The 22,060-nt window shown below is 60.0% G+C and overlaps 1 protein-coding gene across 2 annotated transcripts; it reads left to right on the forward strand.

The window, feature by feature from the left end:
* The first annotated feature begins 353 nt into the window (after nt 1-353).
* Nucleotides 354-21,782, forward strand: ACVR2B (activin A receptor type 2B). Of its 2 annotated transcripts, none has more exons than XM_079794979.1 (11): nt 354-652; nt 12,842-13,049; nt 13,405-13,514; nt 13,668-13,819; nt 13,899-14,042; nt 14,528-14,671; nt 15,016-15,164; nt 16,666-16,780; nt 17,465-17,603; nt 17,693-17,823; nt 19,104-21,782. In XM_079794979.1, exons 1-11 carry the CDS (start codon nt 601-603, stop codon nt 19,296-19,298), a joined length of 1,539 nt encoding a protein of 512 aa, XP_079651105.1. In that variant the 5' UTR covers nt 354-600; the 3' UTR covers nt 19,299-21,782. The 2 variants fall into 2 exon arrangements, with proteins under 2 accessions (XP_079651105.1, XP_079651106.1); XM_079794980.1 differs by having other exon boundaries at nt 13,692-13,819.
* The last annotated feature ends 278 nt before the right edge of the window (nt 21,783-22,060 follow it).

A 22,060-nucleotide genomic window follows, 5' to 3' on the forward strand; every position in this document is an offset into this window, starting at 1 on the left:
CTGCGCCTCCCCCGGGAGGGCGCGGGCTGGAGGCGGGGCCTCTTTGTTGTTGTTTCTCTGGGCCCCGCCCCTAAGGGGGGCGCGGACCACGCGGCCCGAGGACCCGCCTCCCCTCCCCCTCCCCGCCCAGCTCGCCGCCTCTTTGTATCCAACATCCGGGTTTCCCCGCTGGCTGGTCTCCGCGGCCGCGGCTCAGGAGCCATTTTGGACGCGGTTCAGCTCCCCTCCCCCCACCCCTCCCCCCGTTCATGGCCCCTCCGGACTCGGCCCCTGCGCCCGGGGCCCGGGCCCAGCCCCGCCACGCCATGCCCGAGCCCGGCGCCCCCCGGCCCGCGCCCCGCCGCCGTCCCCCGGCCCCCGCGTCGCCCCGGAGTCCGGGCCGCAGCCTGTGCCGCCCGCAGCGGCCCTGAGCGCGGCCCCGCCGCCCGGCTCTCGGAGCCCTCACGCTGCCCGGGACGAAGGCGTAGGAAGCGCGCGGGGGACGAGACCACAGGCGGGAGCGGGAAGGAGAGCGCGGCCGCCGCCGGGCCCCGTGCGCCCTGGGAGCGCCGCGCGGCCCTGCCCGCGGCTCCGGGTGTCCGCGGGGCGGCGCCGCGGAACATGACGGCGCCCTGGGCGGCCCTCGCCCTCCTCTGGGGATCGCTGTGCGCGGGTGAGAACGGGCGCGGCGCGGGGGGCGCGGGGGGCGCGGGGAGGGCGCGCGGGGCCGGCCTCGGGCGGCGCGCGGTGTTTACCAACAAAGGGCGGGCCGCGGCCTCCTCGCCGCGCCACCTGCACCAGCTCGCACCTCCCGGGGCGGGGACTCGGGGCGCGCCGGGCGCCCCGCTAGCGGATGTTGGGGGGGGGGGGGGACCATGTTATCTGTGCGGCGGTTCGCGGAGGCGACCCCACGGTGGGGGCCGGGACCCGGAGTCCCAGGGTCGGGGTTCGGGCTACACGGGCGCAGGGAACCCCGGGAGAGGGAAATCAGAGTGTGGGAAGGGGGCCGAGCGGGGCGGGCAGATCTGATCCGGGGGTGGCGGGGCTGTGGGTGCAGCAGCGGCTGTGGGAAGGGCTACGCGAGCCTCGGAGCCGCTAGGCGTAGCGAAAGGGGTTGCTGTGCACAGCTCGGAGCCCTCTGCACCCCATCCCACCAGAGTCCCGTCGTGTCCCGCGCAAGGCGGGCCTCTGGCACCGGCTCCCACCTGCGCGGGGTGCAGCCACCCCGCGGGACCGCTTTGTTTTGGGCGCCGGGGAGGGGAGGGGAGGGGAGGTGGGGCGCGAAGGAAAACCAACAGGTCCCTGTTCCTTCTGGCCTCGGGGAAGCACGTGGCGGGGCTGGGTGACCCGCGCGGCTTAGTTTGACTTGCGCGCGCGTGGTTGAGAGTGTGCGGGTTCTGTTGGGGAAGCGGTGTTTCCCTTCAGGCCAGAGCGCCGATTTCCCTCCTTTGGCGTTGCCGGGGCTCGCCCGCGCTGGGGGTGCGCGCAGGGACCGGCTCCGCGCCCGGGGTGGCTCAGGGGAGCCCCGGAACGCATGCGGAGCCGCGCAGTGAAGCTCCGGGGAGAAGCTCGGGCCGTCGGGCGGCTGCCGGGCCGCTGCCGGGGCGCCGGGTCCCGCGCGCCTTTGTTCCCAGCCCCCATTACACATGCAGCGCGGGCCCCTGGCCGCCGAGGTGGCCGCGGCGCGGAGTCTGGGAAACCCGCGGAGGGCGGGGCCGGGCGTGCAGGGGCGGGGCTGGGAACCCCGCGCCGCTGCGGGGGTGGGGATACGGGATCCCCATCCCACCCTCCCTCTCTGTCAGTCTCTCTTCGCGGTGTTGCTTGACTTAGCTGTCTACATCAAAGCCAGTGAGTTCCCTTTGCGGGGCTTGGTGCCCCGGAGCCTGCGTGCAGACCAGAGGATAGAGACCTCCTCGTTGGTACCCGGGCCCTCTTCTTGAAGGGAGCATCATGGCTCTTTTGGAGCAGTTTCCTGTGTGGTAGAGGCAAAGTGTTGTTGTTGAACTTGTCCCCCTCTCTGCCCCTGATCCCTTTTAAGTGTTGCTATGAGATGCTTTTCCAAGAGAAGGAAGGTATTGGCCTGTAGAGGGGAGGGTGGCAGCCAGCCGACTTAATAGGCACGCACAGCTCACCTGTCTCTCTCTAGAATCTTCCTGGACATCCCTGGGATCTCTCTCCCAAATTGTCTCAGTGTGGTCTCACCAGTCCTCACCCTCCTCACAGGTTAGGCAGGGCAGGGTGGGGCCTATCCTCCCCTCCCTCATCCACCACTGTATTCCCTCCTCTTGCCTCTGGTTCTCCCACCTGGCGTACCCTGCAAGGTGGGGCAGCTGGAGTTAGGCTGAAAAACAACGGCCTGTGTCCCTGCCCTGGGAGGAAGGTGGGGGTCACACCTACCTGTCCGCCCTCTGGTGGCCACTGCTCTGACCTTTGAGGACCCGTGGGGAGAGCTGCCCCAGGCCCAGGGGACTCCCACAGGGGCTCCTGACGTCTGTCTCTGTACTTACTGTACTTCCTGTACTTGGGGCCAGACCAGGGCCTGTGGAACCAGGTGGGGAGTGTTGAGTGGAATGTCAGGAGCACTGGCTGGGAAGGGACTCTGACTCCTGTCTGTCCTGTCAGGAAGTGCAGGCCTTGACTGCCCTAGTCTGCCCTCAGGTTGGCTGCTCTCTGACCCAAACATGTTGTCCATTTCCTCCGGAGAGAAACGTGTGTGTGTGTGTGTGTGTGTGTGTGAAGTGTTGCTCAGGCCCAGTGTATTGGTAGCTGTCAGGAGCACAGACCACAGAGCCACAGGCCATCAGCTCCCCGCCACAGGGAAGGGTGTCACCACAGGGAAGGGTGTCGTCCCTACCTGTCCTTAGGGAGGAGGGGCACCCTTCTCAGCTATTAGAGGCTCTTAGAGGTGGGTGATGTGAGAAAGTGCCTGTCTGCCCAGGCCCTACATCTGGGTGCAAACAAGACCTGGAAGTCCCTGGCCTCTGTGGTGCACTACTTTTGGGGTCTTTCTGGGCATGGAGACCCCCAGTCAGCACCTGGACTTCCCCTGGCATCTCACCTAAGGAACTTCCTTTTCAGGGACACCCAGGAAGAGGGCCCGTGCTGTACCGTGGCCCTTTGTATCACGGGCTCCTCTGGGAATCTGACGGGAGGCGTAGACCCTTTCCCCAGGAAATACACCCGCCCACCCGCCTCTGACGGCCGCCTTGAGGTTTGCACTCGCGCCTCTCCCTCCCACATGCACAGGGCAGTGGGTAGACAGCCCTCATGCAACTCGCTGTTTTGCACTGATGCTGGGAAACTTCGGCTCCCGGGGTTGAACTCGGTGAAGTCCAGGCTGCCCTGCACATACCCACTGTACCAGTCCTGAGGGGCAGCGTGCTGTCCTTGGGGGATACTGGGCTCGTCCCCACCTTGCTGCTTCGATTTACCCTGTCTGGCCACTGGACTTTTGCTTTTTGTTCAGACTCTGCCCAATGTTCAGATTCCAGCCCTGGCCTTCTCCCTCCTCCTCCTCCTCCTCCTCCTCCTCCTCCTCCTCCTCCTCCTTCTCCTCCTCCTCCAAGAAGCCCTCCCCTGAGTGCCAATACATTTAGCCCCCTGCCTGGGAGCTCAGGGTAGTGCAAGTGGGAACCACGGGACCTCAGATCGGAGTTTGGATCCACTTGCAGTTTCTGACCTGTTACCATAGCCTGGGACGTCTGGATAATACCTACGCGCATGGCAGTGGGTAGACAGCCCTCAGGCAGGGTCCTGGCTGGGTGGGCCTCATTCTAGAACAGGGTTTCTCAGCCTTGACAACTGTTGACATTTGAAGCTGATGACTCTTCGGTGTGTATGGGGAGAGGGGTGCTCTCTTGTGCATTGTAGAATGTTGAGCAGCACCCTGGCCTCTACCAGTAACTGTTAGTAGCACTTCTAATAGTCACAACTGAAAATGTCTCCAGGCATGGCCACGTGTCTGGGCAGAGGGGGTGCAAAACCACCTCAGGCTGAGAACCTCTGATCTAGAATGTCCTCATGCGTTTAAAGAGACAGTTTGGGGAGATGGGGTTCATGGCTAATGCCTCCCCAGCCCTACCCCCTTGGATTCAGGCTAGGAGATTCGTGCCTCGCTAAACCTGCTCAGCGTGGGAGAGTTTGGTTGGAAGTGAGTGGTTCTGGAGTACCGCTGGCCACCGAAGAGAATCCTGGCGTCCTTGAGTTTTCCCAGAAGTGGTTCGGGTTTCAGGGAGGCGGTGGTTGTGGGTGGCCGGGCAGCCTGCCCGCCCGCACCCGCCCACCCGCCTCTGACGGCCACCTTGAGGTTTGCACTCGCGCCTCTCCCTCCCACACGCACAGAATGTCAGCCAGGGCCTGTCGCTGGGGCCTGGGAGCCGCTGGAGTGGAGGCTGCTGGAGCGGAGGCTGTACGCGTGGGCCCAGAGGAGCGCTGGGGGTTGTAGCCTGCCGCTGGCATGCCCTTTCCCCCGAGCGGGCCCGCTGCGTGGCGCCCCGATGAGCCGCCGCGGCGGTGGGCCTGGAGCGCCGAGCCGGGGGACGCCAGGGCCCGGGGTCAGCCTCTCCCTAAAGGTATGGGTACAGGTCTCTACCCCGGCCTCAGGGAGCTGGAGGGCAGGGCCAGGTCCTCCTCTGGACCCGGGAGGTGTGGATAGAGCTGCCCCTGACAGGTGCCAGCCCTGGAGGCCCTGGCCCCAGGGGTTCGGGGCGCCTGTTGGTTGGGCTTGGCAGCTGGCAGCCCCTGCTTGCTTTCTACTCTTCGCCGCCCTGCTCCTGGCTCTGCTAGGAAGGGCTTTCTGGGGGGCTCTGCTGTGATCTCAGCAAGACACAGCCTGCTGCAGTGGGAACTGCTCAGGGACTGGGACTGGGCTCCGCGGGGGGCGGAAGCAGCCTCCGAGGCGTCAGTTTCCAGGTCCTCCGCATCCCCGGGGTGGGAAGGGCTTATTTAAAAGGGTGGCCTGCTGGGGTGGACTTCCTGGTTCCATCTCTTTTGGGGTGTTTCCAACGGAACCTGGTTGCCTTCTCAGAATTTTTTATCTTCTATTTCTTCCCTCTCACTCTTACCACCAATTCTTCCAGAATAGACACCCCTCGGCCCTGCCCCCCTGGGTAGGGCTTCCTTTTTGGTTTGTCTTTGTCTACCAGACTCACCAGGCATCCCAGCCTGAGTCTCGGTGCTTGTTCCTTGAGGTCCTGGTGGTGCCACTTCAGGGTTGGGGGGTGGGGGTGGGGGTGGGGGTGGGGATGGGAGAGAGGAGAGGCTCCTGCCTTCTGAGTCTTTGCTGCTTAAGTTTCTCAGTGATGTCTTCGTTTGAGACAGTGGTGGGAACTTGAAATCAGCTGATGGTTCAGGCTGGTGCTGTTGGGGATCACCCGTGCTTCTTCCTGAACCGAGATATCAATCATGCTTCTCACCTTTAGCCACAGGCTTTGCCCTGGTTGTGCCAGTCTTGCTCTGCACAGAGAAGTGCCTTTCCCAGACTCTCTCCAGGCCTGGCAGCCCTCCCCATTCACGTGCACGTGACCGCTGGGAGCCTGCTCCGCTGGGCAGTGTGTGTCCCTCCTCCCCAGGGGACCTCCTCCAGGGGCCGGGCTTGCCGCACAGTGGGTCCTCTCTCAGGCCGGTTTCTGGGCTGCAGATGAGACGTTTTGTGAGGTGAGCTCATGCTCTTGTGTGCCGACGTTCCTCTGCCCACGATTTCAGTTCTGCTCTGACAACCGGGGAGGCTAAAATTAGTTCTGGGGAAGGAAAAGGAAGGCTGGCTGGAAACCCAAGCCCTTGGCTGGCGGCTGGAGGAGCCGCTGCCCGGCTTGTGTGGCCGAGCATTGCCGAAGATGTGATCAGACCAGCTGTTGTCTGTCCATCTGAGGAGCGGGAGGGGCCCCCGTGTGCCTCCTAGACCTGAGCCAGTGAACACAGGAGGCTGAGTGGGAAGCTGACTTTCTTGAGTGTTGATGCTGGGGTGATGTTTCCTCGCGGCTTGTAGGGTGGTGCGCATTGTTGTCAGGTACGAGGACAGTGCCTTTACATGTCCAAGTGCCATGGACAGCCCTCTCCCTGTGCCCCCACCCGTTGATTCAGAGCATGCGTGAGTTCTCCGAGCCCTGCACTGGTAGCCCTGGGCGGAGGAACCCTTACTTTACGTGCTTTTTTTGGGAATTCTCATCCAAGTTTTGACGTTCTCATCACAAAGCAGGCAGACAGGGCCCCCACTTGGAACTGCTGGCTTGTGCGGGGGTGGGGGTGTGTGTGCGTTAGAGGGGATCCCTGAGGCCCAGGTCTCAGAAGGAGGCCCAGCTTCTCTGTGCCCTGAAGACGAAGGGCATCAGGCTTCATGCTCGGGGGCTTGGAGACGAGAGCAGCAGGAAGGTTAGATGAATTGTTTTTACTCCACACCTGGTGTGGGTCCTCCTCCGAACCCTCCACCTGGGAGTGGGTCCTGGAACGTCACTTGGGGGGAGAAGGAGGGCCAGAGCCATGCAGTCCTGTCTTCCCCACAGTGAACAGTGCACCCCGACCTCTCACCCGCAGCTCTCCTGGTTAGCTCCCCTGGGGTGTGGCTTGGAGGAGCAGAGGTCACTGTGGCCATAACTTCTCTTCCCATTTTAACCCTTTGCACTTGCTTGCTTTTTTCTCGATTCCTTTATTCTAATGCTAACCGTGTCGAGTCACACTCGACATCCGAGTGCAAAAGGTTAAGTTTTATTAATTTTTGTTTTCCAAATAATATACATACTTTTAATGGCAAGGACTTAGATGTTATAGATAAAACCAGGTTCTCCCATCTAAGTCTCCCTCCAGAAGTGAGCTTTCTCAGGTTGTACATTCTTCTAGACATCTTACTTGTCTAGAGAGGCTTAAATAGAGAGGGTTGTTTTTTAACCTAACATGCTATTGCCCTTTTAAAACACCTACTTGAACGGTACAATACATATGTAAGTGTAATTGTCATAGGCGACAGCTTCGTGCATTTTCCACAGACGGAGCACATCCATGTAGTGAGTATCCAGGTCAAGAATCAGAAATTTGCCAGCCTCTCCCCCCACCAAGCCCTCTGGCTGCATTCCACTCTCCACCCCTCACCCCTAAGGCCAACTACTATTCTGACTTCCAACGGCAGACGTTAGTTTTGCCTGTTTTGTTCTTTGCGTGGATGGAATCTTACAGACGAACGGTTTTGTGTTCATCTTTTGCTTATCGTGTTTGTGACTTGCATCTGTGCTGTTGCACATCATGGCTTTTTAAACTCAGAGCCGTGTTTTGGCAATCTTTCTAATACACGTGGACCTACCTCAGCCTTTCTGAGACTGTATGAAATTTCAAAGGTTGGATATATAGACTACATTTTATCCTGTCTCTCACGGACGGGCTTTCTGATCCTGTACACCTTATGCAGATGGTTTCTCGAGGGTAGATGACCAGAGGAAGAATTTCTGGGTTGTAGGACATGCCTGTTTAAAATTTTAATAAGTGCTAAGAAATGCCTATCTGGTGTTTTTCCCCCGAGGCTGCCCAGGAGGTGGCAGTGGGGTGAGGTGGCAGGTGGCCCTCTGCAGCAAGTGACCTGTGAGCACCTCCTCCCCTGCAGAGGTGGGAAGCGGCCCACTCCGTGAAGGGTGCCCGGACAGGGCGAGTGTGGCCTTCCACTGGCCAGTGTCTGCGGAGAGCCGGGGAGACTGCTCCCGGTGTCCGAGTCTCCTGGTTGCTGTGCCGGCAGAGCCTGGGGAGCGAGGGGATGGGAGGCGGGGAGCAGTGGACTAGCCAGGTCTGGGTTTGCTGGTGTGTGTCTGTGTGCTCACTCGCTGTGCTCCATGCTGCATCCACCCTCCAGAGAGACGGAGCCCCTTGCTAAAGGTTGCTGGGGAGTTGTGGGTAATAGCGCATTGGCGGTGACCCCAGTGAAGATGCTGAGTTCACATGTGGTGATAACCATGGTAGGGGGTGGGGGTGGGAGAAACCTGTAGAAGAGTTACTTTAGTCTTGTGAGAAGTTGCTCACGAAAGAAGGGGCCCTGGCGAGCTTCCTTTCCGGGCTGAGGGTGTATGCCTTGTTCCCCTGTACCACCCTCTGCCACCGTTTGACGGAAGAAGTAGGGGAGACGGTTTGAGGTGACTTGTTCCTCAGAGCCCTTGCTTTCCGAGTCTCCCTCTTCAGCGTGGTGTCTGCTTCTCCACTAGTTTTACTGGGGTTCCTCGTGCGAGCCCACTTGTCAGGCCCCGCTTGTGGATTTAGGTGACCCTGGATTTGAGGTCCTGTTTCTAGTACAGGTGACGTGGCGGGCAGCTTTCCCACGCCGTCCAGGTGACGTGCACTGTCTGTGTGTCCGTCTGCTAGGGCTGCCGGAACAGAATACCCCGGGCTGGGTGGCTCACATAACAAACTTATTTTCTCACAATCCTGGAGGCTGGAGGCCCAAAACCAAGGTGCTGGCAGGGTTGGTTTCCGATGAGGCCTTTCTCCTCGGCGTGCAGGTCGCTGCCTTCTTGTGTTCTCACAGGGCCTTTTCTCTGTCTACACACCCTCCTGGTGCCCCTTCCGCTTATAAGGGCACCGGTTCTGTTGTATTACAGCCCCAGCCTTGTGACTTTATTTGACTTAATTGATTCCTTTAATGGCCTGTCTCCCAATATGTTACATTGGAAGTTAGGGATTTAACCCGTGAGTTTTGAGGGGCGTGGGTGTATATAGCAGTCTGAAATAGTAGAGTTGGTTGAAAGTGAATTTTGTTTTCTTCTTGAGTGACAGTTTGGAATGGCAATTGCATTTTTCATGACTCTGCCCTGGGGTCTGTGTTCTTAACACTTTCCATGGGCAGCCTTACCTGTACTGGTGACCTCAGTGTCCATGTATGTGTAGATATATCTCTTTGGGTGTAATGTGACCCTGAAGATATGTCTAAAAGCTGGGTAGCCCTAACCGGTTTGGCTCAGCGGATAGAGCGTCGGCCTGCGGACTCAAGGGTCCCAGGTTCGATTCCGGTCAAGGGCATGTACCTTGGTTGTGGGCACATCCCCAGTGGGGGGTGTGCAGGAGGCAGCTGATGGATGTTTTCTCTCATCAATGTTTCTAACTATCCCTCTCCTTTCCTCTCTATAAAAAAAATCAATAAAATATATTTAAAAAAATAAAATAAAAGCTGGGTATAGGTAAACATGGAGACTTCCTCTCTGACAGTCAGAAACAGCTCTTTCTGAAGGCATCTGGAAAAGCTAGACAGATTCAGGAGACGTCTCTGGTTGAAAGCATTGTAGAGCTAAGAAGCTAGCGAAGACCTAGTAGGCCAGGGTCTGTGGGAAGAGAGGCCCTGGGTGGTGTCTTTGACATTTGAGTCTGTATGCAGCCCTTCCTATGGGTAACTGAGAGGCTGAGAATTAATTGCATTTGATAGCCTTGTGGGGCTAAGAAGACAGGAACGAGTTATAAACAGAGAGTGGGTTAGTGCTCACTATACCTTCTTCTGGGTTGAGACTGCAAAGAGGTGAGGGGGAGCCAAAAGAAGACAAACTCTGAAGTTAGATTAGGATGTTGTAGAATTAATGGTGCCCTTAGCTGCTTTCCAGAAGCACATATAGCATCATTCAAGGAATATAACATCATTGTAGGCTTCAGATTATTTCTACAAACAATTTTGCACATATAATGACTAGCTGGTCATCCTATATAATAAAACCCTAATATGCAAATCGACCAAGCGGCAGAACGACTGGTAGACATGCACTGACCACCAGGGGGCAGACGCTCAACGCAGGAGCTGCTCCCTGGTGGTCAGTGTGCTCCCACAGGGGGAGCACCACTCAGCCAGAAGCTGAGCTCACAGATGGCGAGTGCAACCGAGGTGGTGGGTGCTTCTCCTGCCTCTGCTGCAGGTGGGCAGTAAGGAGTGAGGGGTTCCAGACTGTGAGAGGGATGGCTGACTGCTGGCTTAGGCCCGATCCCCAGGGGATGGCGGCAGGCGGACATCCCCTGAGGGGTCCCAGATTGTGAGAGGGTGCAGGCTGGGCTGAGGAACCCCCCCACCCCCTGCCGCCCCCAGTGCACAAATGTGCACCGGGCCTCTAGTTTTAAATAAATAGCCAGCAGGCACTTTGCCGTTGAAGCAGACCTGGATGAGCTCCAGATTGGAGTTACCATGCACATCTTGACTCGGGTCGTGGGGAAGATGGTGACGATGCCACTGTGTGGACTGAAGTAGTGGAGTCATGAACACAGGCACTGGGTGGCTCCTCCGGGCACCAGCAAACGGCAGGGCTGCCTTCCGATGGGGCAGGGCAGGGAGCCTAAGGCAGGAGCCCCCGGGAAGGCAGCCTGGCCGCTGTCTGTCGGGTCGGCTGCCTGTCCTGTCTGGGCAGACCTGGAGCTGGACAGTGAGGAGAACACGGGCTGCCTGAGGCCTTGCTTGGCCGCCTCTCAGGCATGGTGGCTTCTGGGAGGGTGCACCTTGGCTGGTGGATGTGGTGCTGGGTCCATCCCTTTCTCACCTGCGTGGCTGGGGCTGGAACCCTGCTCTCTGGGGGGCCTCCAGGAGCCAAGGGTAGAGTGCAGCGGCCCATGGGCTGCTGGGGTCCACGGTTCCTCGGGGAGGTGTCGGCTGGGTGGTCACACCCCAAGCCTGGAGCTCATAGGACCCCAGGGGGCACATGGCCACTTCAGCTTCAAATCTTCCCACCAAGGCTCCGTCTGGATCGCCCCTCCCCTCTCCGTCTGTCCTTCACTCTTCCCTGTCCCCAGGGCACTTGGAGTCCTTCACAGCGGGATCCTGTAGGATTTCTCCCGTTTCTCCCCTGTGCATAGTGGGGTGCAGCCAAGGCCTACTGGACTGGGGACACAGACCTCCCAGCACTTTTCCTCGCCTGTCAGCACTGGCCCATTGAGGTCTTGCTCCCCTAAAGTCTGTTCAGAGCGGAATCTGCGTGTATTCTGGTTGGTTGGTTGCTCTTTATTTTTTGGAGGTGTGTGTCCGGGAGTGGCGTGTCCCTGCCTGCCTGGACTAGGGCTTGGCGAGCGTGGGGGCTCTTTTCACCAGCGTGTAGGCCCTGGGATATAGGGACTACCTGTTGGGGACAATGCCGCTTGTATACCTGGTTCCTTTGGAGGCCAGCGGTTGGGTTGGCTGTAGCTCAGGGATACAGTGAGCCCCTTCCTTGCCCGGGTGCGTGGGGAGCATGCGCCTCCCGTCGGGGCCAGCACGTATGAAGGGGCACCACAGGCACCCCTGTCCCGGGAGCACAGCTTCCTCTCCCGCAGGATGGGTGGGTGAGCTGGAGGTCAGGGGGAGCCTCCTGTGCTGGGGTGCCCTGGCTCCGTGAGTGTGGGCAGGAGCCCTGTGTCTATTAAAAGGCAGCGGCCGCCTTGTGGTTGGAGTGCTGCCAGAGGCTATAAATAGCTGAGTGTGTGCAGAAGCAGAGCTTGCCAGGGAGGAGGGAGGCAGGGGGAGGCCCCCTGGGTCTCCAGCTGGCAGCAGAGCCTGGGCGTGGTGTGGGAGGGGCCTGGGGTCTGCCATCAGGTCCCCCTTAGGCTTGGAATGCCGAGCTCTTGCAGGCGTGGGTGTGCACCCTTCCCGCTTGGTGGGCTGGGGGCCCTCCGGGGGGCTTGTGCTGTGAAGGGTTGTCCTGGGCAGCAGGGGCGGGGTATGGCTCTAATATGCCAGCTAACATGCCAGTGCCGGGCATGGTCCTGGCCACTCGGAAAGTGCACTACCTCATCTCACTCTTGGAGCCGCGCTAGAAGCATGTGCTGTTAGCACGCCCTCATCACGAGCAGGAGCTGGGGTGGTTTGGTAACTTGGCCAGGGTCACAGCTCAGAAGCATCAGAGCCAGGATTTGACCCAAGACGGACAGCTCATGGTTGCATGTCTTGGCCACGTGTAGGAGGGTCTGGTCAGAGGGGGGTTGGTGACATCCCAGATCTGTGTGTCCTCCCCCTGGGGCTTGAGGTTTGGGGTTCCCAGCCCTGTGTGCATGGGTCCTGCCCTCGGTAGTGGCCAGGGGGGTCCCTGCCCGATCCGGGGCCTGAGGGAGGGGCTGGGCCACGCTCGCTGTCTGTGGGCCTCCCTGGTTCTGGCTCCTGGCCTAGCACCGGGGACTTGCTGCTTGTCAGAGTGGAGATGGGAACTCCCCCGAGGACTCGGAGTTTGGGCAGCAGGCCACCCCGTCTGGCGTCCCCTCCCTCTGAAATCCTGCCCTAGCCGGGAACTAGCCACCGGCGTGTCTTTCTGTCCGTTCCTTGGTCCTTCTATCCGTCCGTCCGTCGTGTCCAGAACTGGTCCTAGCACTCAGCACAGCCAAGGCTTCTGCCTACATCAACCTGGCAGGCTCACGGGGGAAGCCTGGCATTTAAAAAGCAGTTGTCGAGCCCATTCGTAACATTTTATTTCTTCTATGAGCCTTCTCATTATGTGATTTCCTCCTGGGGATTATCTTTGGTTACATCATTTTTACGCTTTTCGAGTGTCTGAAATATTCCTTTAAACAGCAGTCACCTACACACGCAGTGCTTCTGATGTGACTTTGAGGGCCCCTCTAGTAATGGCTGCTGTAGGGAAACAGCCCCCACCCAGGGGCCTCACATGTCGGGGGAGCCCCCTTTGTGGCATCTGGCCGTCAGTCTGGGTGTCTGTTTCTCCAGTCTGTGTTAGGGGTGTGGCCGCCTCCCTCTTGATTGGGCCAGGGGGCAGTTGCAGGGGGGAAATGAGATGGAGGCGGGTGCTGGCTGGCACATTAAACTAATTGGTGTCGAACGGGTGGGTGGCATGGGGCTTGGCACCCACCCCCCAGCCTCCCTCAGGGTGGCCTGGGTCCAGGAGGACAGGGAGCAGCGGTGGGTGGAGTGCTCAGCAGGTCTCTCCCTCGGGGTGCCACGCAGGTTCCGGGCGCAGTGAGGCGGAGACGCGGGAGTGCATCTACTACAACGCCAACTGGGAGCTGGAGCGCACCAACCAGAGCGGCCTGGAGCGCTGCGAGGGCGAGCAGGACAAGCGGCTGCACTGCTACGCCTCCTGGCGCAACAGCTCGGGCACCATCGAGCTCGTCAAGAAGGGCTGCTGGCTGGACGACTTCAACTGCTACGACAGGTACCCTGGAGCGCCCCTCCTCCCGGCCGCCCCGCAGCTCCCCCGGCGCCGCCTGCCGGCACCCTGCCCATGCCCGCACGGGTCTCAGGGTGTCTGTGAGGCCGAGCCTGGCCTTTAGGGCCCGAGGGGAAGGACGAGGGCTCGGGAGAGCTGGGACATGTGGGGGTGCTGCGGGGTTGGGGTCCCGGCCCCGAGGAGCGCTGAGTGTCCATCCTGCTGTCCCTCCCAGACTTTCGGTCCCACTGCCGGGGAGGTGGGTTTACCCTGTCCCCCTGGTGGTTCCCCGTGAGGCTGTCTGTGGGGAGGGGTTTGGCCGGGCCTCCGCTGAGGGGTGTGTGGGAAACTGTGCCCCCAGGCAGGAGTGTGTGGCCACCGAGGAGAACCCCCAGGTGTACTTCTGCTGCTGTGAAGGCAACTTCTGCAACGAGCGCTTCACCCACCTGCCGGAGGCTGGGGGCCCGGAAGGTGAGGCCCAGGGAGAAGCAGGCTGGGGCCGCTCCTTGGCCCGGGAGGAGCGCTCAGCTCCGGGGTTGGGTGGGGAGTGGCTGCAGGCCTCGCTGGCCCCAGAGGTGCGGGGGCGGGCGGGCTGTGTGACACAGGGCTCCGTGTGTCCCCCAGTCACGTACGAGCCACCCCCGACAGCCCCCACCCTGCTCACGGTGCTGGCCTACTCGCTGCTGCCCATCGGGGGCCTCTCCCTCATCGTCCTGCTGGCCTTCTGGATGTACCGGCATCGCAAAGCCCCCTACGGCCACGTGGACATCCATGAGGTGAGACGCTGGCTCGGCGCAGGGCAGGGCAGAGGTGGCGAGGCCAGGACAGACTCTTCAAGCCCCGATCTCCCCCCAGGACCCTGGACCTCCCCCCCCATCCCCTCTGGTGGGCCTCAAGCCGCTGCAGCTGCTGGAGATCAAGGCTCGGGGGCGCTTCGGCTGTGTGTGGAAGGCACAGCTCATGAACGACTTCGTGGCTGTCAAGATCTTCCCACTCCAGGTGAGCGTCCCGCTGTGCTGTGGCCGGGGCTGTCCTGTCCCGGGCAGTGCAGGCCCCTTGTAGGGGTGAGAGAGAAGTGGGCCCCCCGGGGGTGGTGACATTCATTGTGCGGCTAGGTAGGGCTCGGCAGATCCGCTCTGGTTTTCAGGGCTTTGTTTCTGACGTCAGGTTCTGCTTAGAGATCCTGGGCACCAGTTTCCCGAGACCCTTAGCAAAGCCAGGCCCAGCGTGTCTCTCGTGTGTGGGGTGATACTGGGCCGCTCGCTCCCCTCTCTGGACCTCAGTGCGCCCGTTTGTAAATCGGGTGCTGAGCTTTAGTGACCTCAGGGATCATGCCTGGCCTCTGCTCCCGGCCCGGCGCAGTGCAGGTCTCTGCCTGCCTCCCTTCCAGGTGCTGAGGCTGGGGGCGTGGGGAACGGGGTGAGGGCGGTGGTGCTGTCACAGGGGGGTGGCTGCAGGGGGGTTCAGCCGTGTCCCTGCCTCAGGACAAGCAGTCGTGGCAGAGCGAGCGGGAGATCTTCAGCACGCCCGGCATGAAGCACGAGAACCTGCTGCAGTTCATCGCCGCCGAGAAGCGCGGCTCCAACCTGGAGGTGGAGCTGTGGCTCATCACGGCCTTCCACGACAAGGTGAGCCGCGGCCCGCGGAGGTGGACGCCCAGGCTGGGTGAGCTTGACCACGGTCCCCGGCCGGCCTGCCATAGGTGTGGACGTGAGTGCCTACAATAAGAACCCCTAACTCTGGGGTACTTTCTTACGAACCAGAGTAGTGGCTTCATAATGAACACCTCCGAATCCCCTCCCCGCCCCCGCCCCACCTCTGCTGGCCTCATAGATCTTCTGTATCAATGCCAGCCTCCCGGGGTGGGGTGGGGGGACCCCAGCCGTCAGTCCCCTGAGACAGCCTCCCGGGGCTGGGCGGGTCCTGCCCTGTCTCCAGCACCTGTCCCCACGTTCGGTGCCGTCTCCTCCAGGGCTCCCTCACGGATTACCTCAAGGGGAACATCATCACGTGGAACGAACTGTGTCACGTGGCAGAGACCATGTCAAGAGGCCTGTCATACCTCCACGAGGACGTGCCCTGGTGCCGTGGTGAGGGCCACAAGCCGTCCATCGCCCACAGGTACCTGGCTTAGCAGTTGGCCTCCTGGGCTCGGCCTGGAGCTGCAGAGAAGGTTGGAGGGCGAGAACAGGGCCTGGGGGGGGGGGGTGTCTCAACTTCATAAACACGCCTGGCCACTCTGTGGTGTGTCAGAAGTGACTGGGCACAACAACCAGGGCCCGCCTGCCGCCGCTGCTGCCTGCCGGCCACCCCTGTTCGGGCCTGGCCTGGCCTCCAAGCCGCTTTCCTGGTGCCCTCCAGTGGCCACTTGAGGAAATGCCGGCTCCGAGAGTTGGCTCACAAGTTCTCAGTTTTTGGTTGCAGTCTCTCTCTCCTGTTAAAAAGCCTTCTGTGTACGTGGCTTAGGTCTGTTGATACTTGCTGTATTAAAGCGCACACATCCCACCAGCTGTCAGTGATGACATCACACGGATGTAGCCTCTGGGAAACTGCTCTTGAGGGAATGAGCGTAAGGTGGCTATGAGCATAGTTTTGTCCTTGCAGATCCCCCCAAACAGTCTCAGGGACCCTCTGGGAGCCGCTGTGTTCGCTCCTCGTCTTAGTGGGGTGCCTGGCAGCCAGTGCCGCAAACACGTAGAAGTACCCGCCCGTTTTACCCTCTGTGGTTCTCAGCCCCGGCTGACTGAGGAGGGAACAGCAGCACAGAGCGCCGAGTAGCTTAGCCGCACCTAGTTTAGCGCGGCTCTGTGGCTGTGAGGGAGGGGAGTGAGCCTCGGATTCCAGGGTTCAAAGCTGAAGGGCCCCTGATGGGACTAACAGTGATGTCACAAAAGGTTGACTGTATGAAATTGCCATTCTTGTAGGTCAAAAACGGTTGAATGTTGACTCTTCCATACGGTTCAACCTAACAGTAGTGCATAGTAAGTGTGCCGGGGCGGCCCCGAGCATGTGTGCCTACTACCCCTCGGTGCAGTCCTCACACCGAGGCCGAGACAGGCAGTGGGGAGACTGAGGACCAGAAGTCACGGCTCATGCCAGGTGGGCTGAGCTCGCACACCAGCACCCGGCTCTGCGCCTGCCTCCGGGGTGGGCGTGGGCCCCTCAGGGCCCTGGACGGCAGCCCAGGCAAGCTCAGCGTCTGTGCTCACTCACATCCTAAACACTATAGACGCTCTCAGAAAACACGGATCCCAGGTCCGTGCGCCTGCCCTCAACCCCTCTGCGAATGCAGGGCTGACCTCTGACACTGTGGGGACCGGGATGGAGTTTGCCCGGCCACTCAGGGCAGGTGTCGCTCTGACGGCTCCGGGGGAAGTGCGATCAGGGATGCTCATGCCAGCGTTGGGGGCGGGGGGGTCCTAAAACTGCCCACCTGCGGCTTCATGGGCCTCCGCCCCGGTGCAGACCCTGCTCGCAGGCAGGGTGGGGTCCTGCTCTGGGGTCTCTGGCGGCCGTAGGGCAGGGCACAGGCTCCAGTGTCTTGAGAGCCAGGATGGGAGCCCAGGAGCAGGTAGGCTGGACCGTGACGTTCCTCTTCATCGCAGCCCACTTGTCTCCACAGGGACTTTAAAAGCAAGAATGTCCTGCTGAAGAGCGACCTCACGGCCGTGCTGGCTGACTTCGGCCTGGCTGTTCGGTTTGAGCCAGGGAAACCTCCCGGGGACACCCATGGGCAGGTAACAGACTCGGGGTGTGCGAGGGGGTGGTGTTGCCCTAGTGATGCTCAGCTGGCAAGGTGCAGGAGCCAGGGTCGCTGCGTGAGCTTCCCAAGACCTCCGAGAACAGTGCTGTCATTCACCGCTAGGAGGGCATGGTCTGGCAGGCGCTGAGGGAGCCGGGCCTGGCAGCTGAGACATGCCGAGGCTTCCTGGTTGGGGTTTTGGTCGCTCGTCCTTGTCGCCTCAGTTTCTCTCTTTTTCTTTTTAGTAATAATGATTAAGCAAGAGAGCAGGGGAAGAAATATACTAAAAACCCCAACCCAACAACCTAGAACAAATAACTAAAAAACAGATCATCCTAAAACAGTCCCTGCTAATATTTTTAAGTATTGTCTTCCCGCTTTTGTTTTTGGTGTTAATCTCAGTGAAACACACACACATCCGCGTGGCCCGTGTGGTGGTGATGGGGTAGCAGCGGCAGTTCCAGGTTAGCTTACTGCTGTCTCGAGGGTGTGACGTGTTAAGTGGTCATCGAGGTCCAGTTTACACCGGGACCTTTCGTGACCCTCTCGGGAATCTGGTGCGTCCTGCTCTGAATTCTGCCGTCCTGGCCCATCTGGTGCGCAAGGGATGCAGCTCGCTGTCCGGGTGTGAGAGCGTCGTGCGTGGCTGGTGACCGTTGACCCTCCCCGTCCCGTGTAGGTGGGCACGCGGCGGTACATGGCCCCTGAGGTGCTCGAGGGGGCCATCAACTTCCAGAGAGACGCCTTCCTGCGCATCGACATGTACGCCATGGGGCTGGTGCTGTGGGAGCTCGTCTCCCGCTGCACGGCGGCCGACGGTGAGTGCGCCCGCCGGCCCCGGCATCCCGCGGGTGGGTGGGGAGCAGTGGGGCTGGGGTGACCCGCCCGGCTCGTTCTCACCCCCCAGGACCGGTGGACGAGTACATGCTCCCCTTTGAGGAAGAGATCGGCCAGCACCCCTCGCTGGAGGAGCTGCAGGAGGTGGTCGTGCACAAGAAGATGCGGCCGGCCATTAAGGATCACTGGCTGAAGCATCCGGTGAGGGCCTGGGCGGCAGGAACCTGAGACCCAGGGGGCCATGGGGCAGAGAGAGAGGGTGCCTCAGGCCGCAGGACAGTCCCCCTGCTTCCGCCAGGTCAGAGGCCACTTAGGGCCTTTCCCCTCCCGCCAGGGGAGCGTTAGGGAGGGTCCGTGCTCTGCAGGGAGGCGGCTCTGGCTCGCTCTGGCAGAACCCAGGCTGCCCGTGTGGGTCACCTGTGCAGTGGAGCCTGCTGGCCCTGAGCCTGACCCAGCTGGGTCCGAGTCCTGGATTTGCCCGTGAGGGGCTGGGCGACTTCGGGCCAATTGCTTTATTTCTCTGAGCCTCCGTCTCCTCAGGGTAGTAATAGATTTAATGAGCCGTCATTAGAAATCTCTTGGCAGGACACCTGCATTCTATAAGCATTTAATATGGAGTCGCTCTGGATAAATATTCTGTTTCCTGCCATCATCATTTTCTGGCCGTGGGCTCCTCCACGTGGTACAGAGACTCCAGCTGTGTGAGCCATTTCCTCTCTCGGCAGGAGGTTTGCCTTCAGCTCCATTGAGCCCCACCCCTCTGCCCACTCCAGGGTTCATTCGGAAAAAGGACAGGCTTGGGATCACTGGGGGCTACACTCTGCCACACACACCATCAGGGGTCAAGCTGCCGAGGCCAAGTTCAGCTGCCGCGCTGCTCCCTGGAACCCAGGGCTGCGAGTGGGGAAGGCGGAGGCCGGGCCGGAGTCTGCCTCTGCCTCAGACTTTCTCAGTCTCCCAAGGCAGGGATGCTGGGGTAGCCGGTCCCGTTCCTTGGCGAGGAGTCCAAGGTCCAGCAGGCTAGAGAGCTCCCGGATGTGGGCATTCTGTCCATAGCCTGTCCCAGCTCCGCACAGTTGGGTCCCGCATAGGGTGTCATACCACCACGTCCTTGAACTCTGGGGAGTGGCCCCAGGGCTGCGGGGAGTGGGGTGGGACAGTGCCCTCTGGTCTCCACTGTGGCCACCGCTTTGGGGGCCTCGCCTGACTTGGGCTTCCCGTGAGATTTTGTTTGAACGTCACTGTATCTGCCCCAGGCGGGTCCTGGTTCCCCCCACTTCCTACATGGAGGTTCAGTGGACCTTCCTGTCTGGGAGGCCAGTGGGCTCAGGATGGTGACTCCTGCTGATGGGCAGCTTCTGGGGTTGGGACGCCCGTGGGCTCTGCCTGACCCTGGGCAACATCACCAAGCTGGCTGTCCCCGGGCGTGTCCTCCCCGACGGGCACTGACGGGGCTGTTCCCTCTCCCCGCCATGGTGCAGGGCCTCGCCCAGCTCTGCGTGACCATCGAGGAGTGCTGGGACCACGACGCGGAGGCTCGCCTGTCTGCGGGCTGCGTGGAGGAGCGGGTGTCCCTGATCCGGAGGTCGGTCAATGGCACTACCTCGGACTGTCTGGTCTCCCTGGTGACCTCCGTCACCAATGTGGACCTGCCCCCTAAAGAGTCGAGCATCTGAGCCCAGGACACGAGTGGCTCTCCAGACTCAATGGATCTGAAGAGGAAAGGAGAAAAAAAAAGAAGTGTTTTGTTTTGGAAGTCCCACACCACCCACGAACTCATAAAACGCAGCTGCTATTTTACCTTGACCTTTTATTATTATTATAATTATTATAATTATTATTATTAATGTTATTTTTTGGATTGGATCAGTTCTACCAGCACATTGCTCTACTGTATCGCCAACAGCGGCCGGCGGCCGCGCCGAGGTGCTGAGCTGTGAGTGCGGAGCCCGCGCCCAGCTGAGGAGCCTCCGCCGCCTCCTGTCCTCGGGGTTCGTTTCTCCCGCCTTCTCTTGGTTCGTGGTCTCCGAACCTGTGACACAAAGAAGCCCACCTCCTGGGAGGCTTAGGAAACTTAATGCTGCAAACTCTTCGGAGAGGAACCTTTGAAGACTGTTACATCAGAACACACCTTTCTCCGGAGGAGTCCCTCCCTCCCTCCCTCCCTCCCTCCCTCCCTTCCTCCCTCCCTCCCTCCCTCCCTCCCTCCCTCCCTTCCTCCCTCCCTCCCTTTTAGTGTGTTTTGCTCCCTGTTCAGACAGCGAGTTTAAGAAACAGCAGATGTGTCTTTCACGGATTAACGGGTGTCTCCTGACCGAGGCAGAGCGGGGAGGAGGAGGACGGGCGGACGCGTTGGAGGGGGCGGCGCGGCGGGGGGCGGTCTGGAACAAGCTACACTGGACGCGGGCACATCCGGAGAACACCCTTTGCTGTGAGGCTACTTCTCAGGTAACCAGGAGCTGAGGGCAAGGGCCGTGCGGAGGCCGAGCATGACCGGCAGGAGCGGGGTTTGGAGAGAGCCCAGAGGCGCCTGCGGCTCTGGCCCGTCGGCGGGCCCTGACCAGGCTCTTTCCACTCCCTTGGGCTTGGGCCTCAGACAGAACGTTTCTTTCTGCCCTGTGTTTCACGGTTAGGGTAGGGTAGAAATCACAGTTGAGTGAGTACATTCTTCCTAAGACATGATGCTGTAAACGTCCTTAACGGAGGAAACGGGGAGTATGAGCATTCAGGGAAGTGCCCGCCGGGGGCGCCCTGCAGCCAGGCAGGAGGAATGGGGTGGAGCCCGCTGAGGCCTGCCTCTCTGGAGACCCTGAGGCTCGGGGCGCCGGCTCCACCCCGCGGAGTGGACTGTCCCCTCTGTGAGGCTCGTGGATGTGCTTTCTCCAGACCCTTCAAGTGGTGCATATCCTAAAACCGCTCTATTTCGCCGTCACCTTGCTCTAGTCCGTGGATGTTCCTAATGCTGCTGTTTCAACATTTGACTTTTTTTTTAATTTATGAAACATGCAAAATTAAAAAACAAACATGAAACACACACATACACACACACACACACACACACACACACACACGCTTTGCTATGTGGCTTCCGAGGTTTAAATTTTGAAAAAGAAAACTTCACGACCACAGACCACCTCAAACCAGAAATACCTCAGAATTTTCTACTTGTGTACGTTTTATTATATATTTTATTAGTTGTGTTGTCTTGTAATAAGTATATTTTAATGTAAGTTGGCTTTTATGACAAGGAAGTTTAAAAGAAATAGAGAAAAAGAAAAAAAAGTTTGAGTCTTCTAGGTAGTGCTGCCGTTTTTGTTGGCTGACGCCCCGTGTACATAATCGTCCCCACCTGTAGGCCGGCAGGCGCTGTGGGCCGATCTGGGCATTCGTCACGCGTGTTTGTGAAGGCTTTTCCTCCTGGTTTCCGTAGACCATTTTACCTAAAGCTGATCTCTTCATCTTGCGGGGGGAGTTGGGGGGCGATGGGGAGAGGCTGACCTGGGGAGCCTGGGAGGGGCACCTCCGGGGTGGTTGGGAGGTTCAGCGGTGTCCCCGTCGATGGGTTGATGTTCAGAAGGACAGGTAACCCCACTGTAACTTGGTAAAACGGTGGCCCTTAGAGACCCGCCTGCGGTCGGTTGACTTGAGACTTGATGCCTGAGGACATGAGCAGCTGTGACCTCGGGAGAGACCCGTCGTTGTCTCCGAATCCCACTGTGACTCGGGGCGGCCTGTGCCGGGGGAGCGCGTCCGGGAGTTCCCACCTGAGCCTGCGGCCTGCCCGCTCGGCATGCTGTGCCCTCCCCCTGCCCGGCGTGCACAGGGTGGCGTGGGGGGTGAGTTTGCTTCGTGGGTCATGGTGTGAGCTGGCTGAGATGGCTCCAGGGACAGGTCTTGTTGTTGTTGTGTTGTTGTTTGGGGAAGCTATGTTGTTGTTTACTCTAAAAACACACACACTATTTTGTGCTGTGATATTTTTCTCCCCTTGGAATAATTTTCTTAACAGCAAAACAGGTCTTACAGCAGTTGCTTTTCTTTTTCACTGATTTCTTTAAGAAGCTTTAAACTATTTATTGAGAAGTGCCATATCTAATTTCCATAGCGTGCTCCTCAGGCAGTGCTGGGCACCCCTACTTCTCGCCCTCAGAGACCAGGGAACCGCTCACTCACGTAGCGGACTCCCCCGGGAATGCCTGGGTCCTGTTCCCGCAGGGCCGCCCGGCCTCTCCTCGCGTGCTTTTCCACGTCCTCTCGGGGGCTCCTCCTTTAGTGTGCTGGCTGGCTTCGTGGGAGAACAAGCTCGGGCCCGGCTGTGGGGGGCTGAGCCATGGCCCCGCCGTGGGGACCTGCTGGTCAGGATGCCTTCCTGGCGGCCTGCGTGCCTTTTATCCGGGGGGCTCCCTCCTGGCTGACCCTGCGCTCTGGGGCCTTGGCCCCA

This window comes from Cnephaeus nilssonii (genome assembly GCF_951640355.1).
Source record: "Cnephaeus nilssonii genome assembly, chromosome: 17".
Classification (NCBI taxonomy): Eukaryota; Metazoa; Chordata; class Mammalia; order Chiroptera; family Vespertilionidae; genus Cnephaeus; species Cnephaeus nilssonii.

Excerpts from the sequence above, each read along its gene's own strand:
- ACVR2B (XM_079794979.1), top strand. The coding sequence starts at position 601 with ATGACGGCGCCCTGGGCGGCCCTCGCCCTCCTCTGGGGATCGCTGTGC. Across the intron at positions 13,515-13,667 it reads GGAGGCTGGGGGCCCGGAAG|TCACGTACGAGCCACCCCCG; the intron begins GTGAGGCCCAGG and ends TGTGTCCCCCAG. Across the intron at positions 14,672-15,015 it reads TCACGGCCTTCCACGACAAG|GGCTCCCTCACGGATTACCT; the intron begins GTGAGCCGCGGC and ends CGTCTCCTCCAG.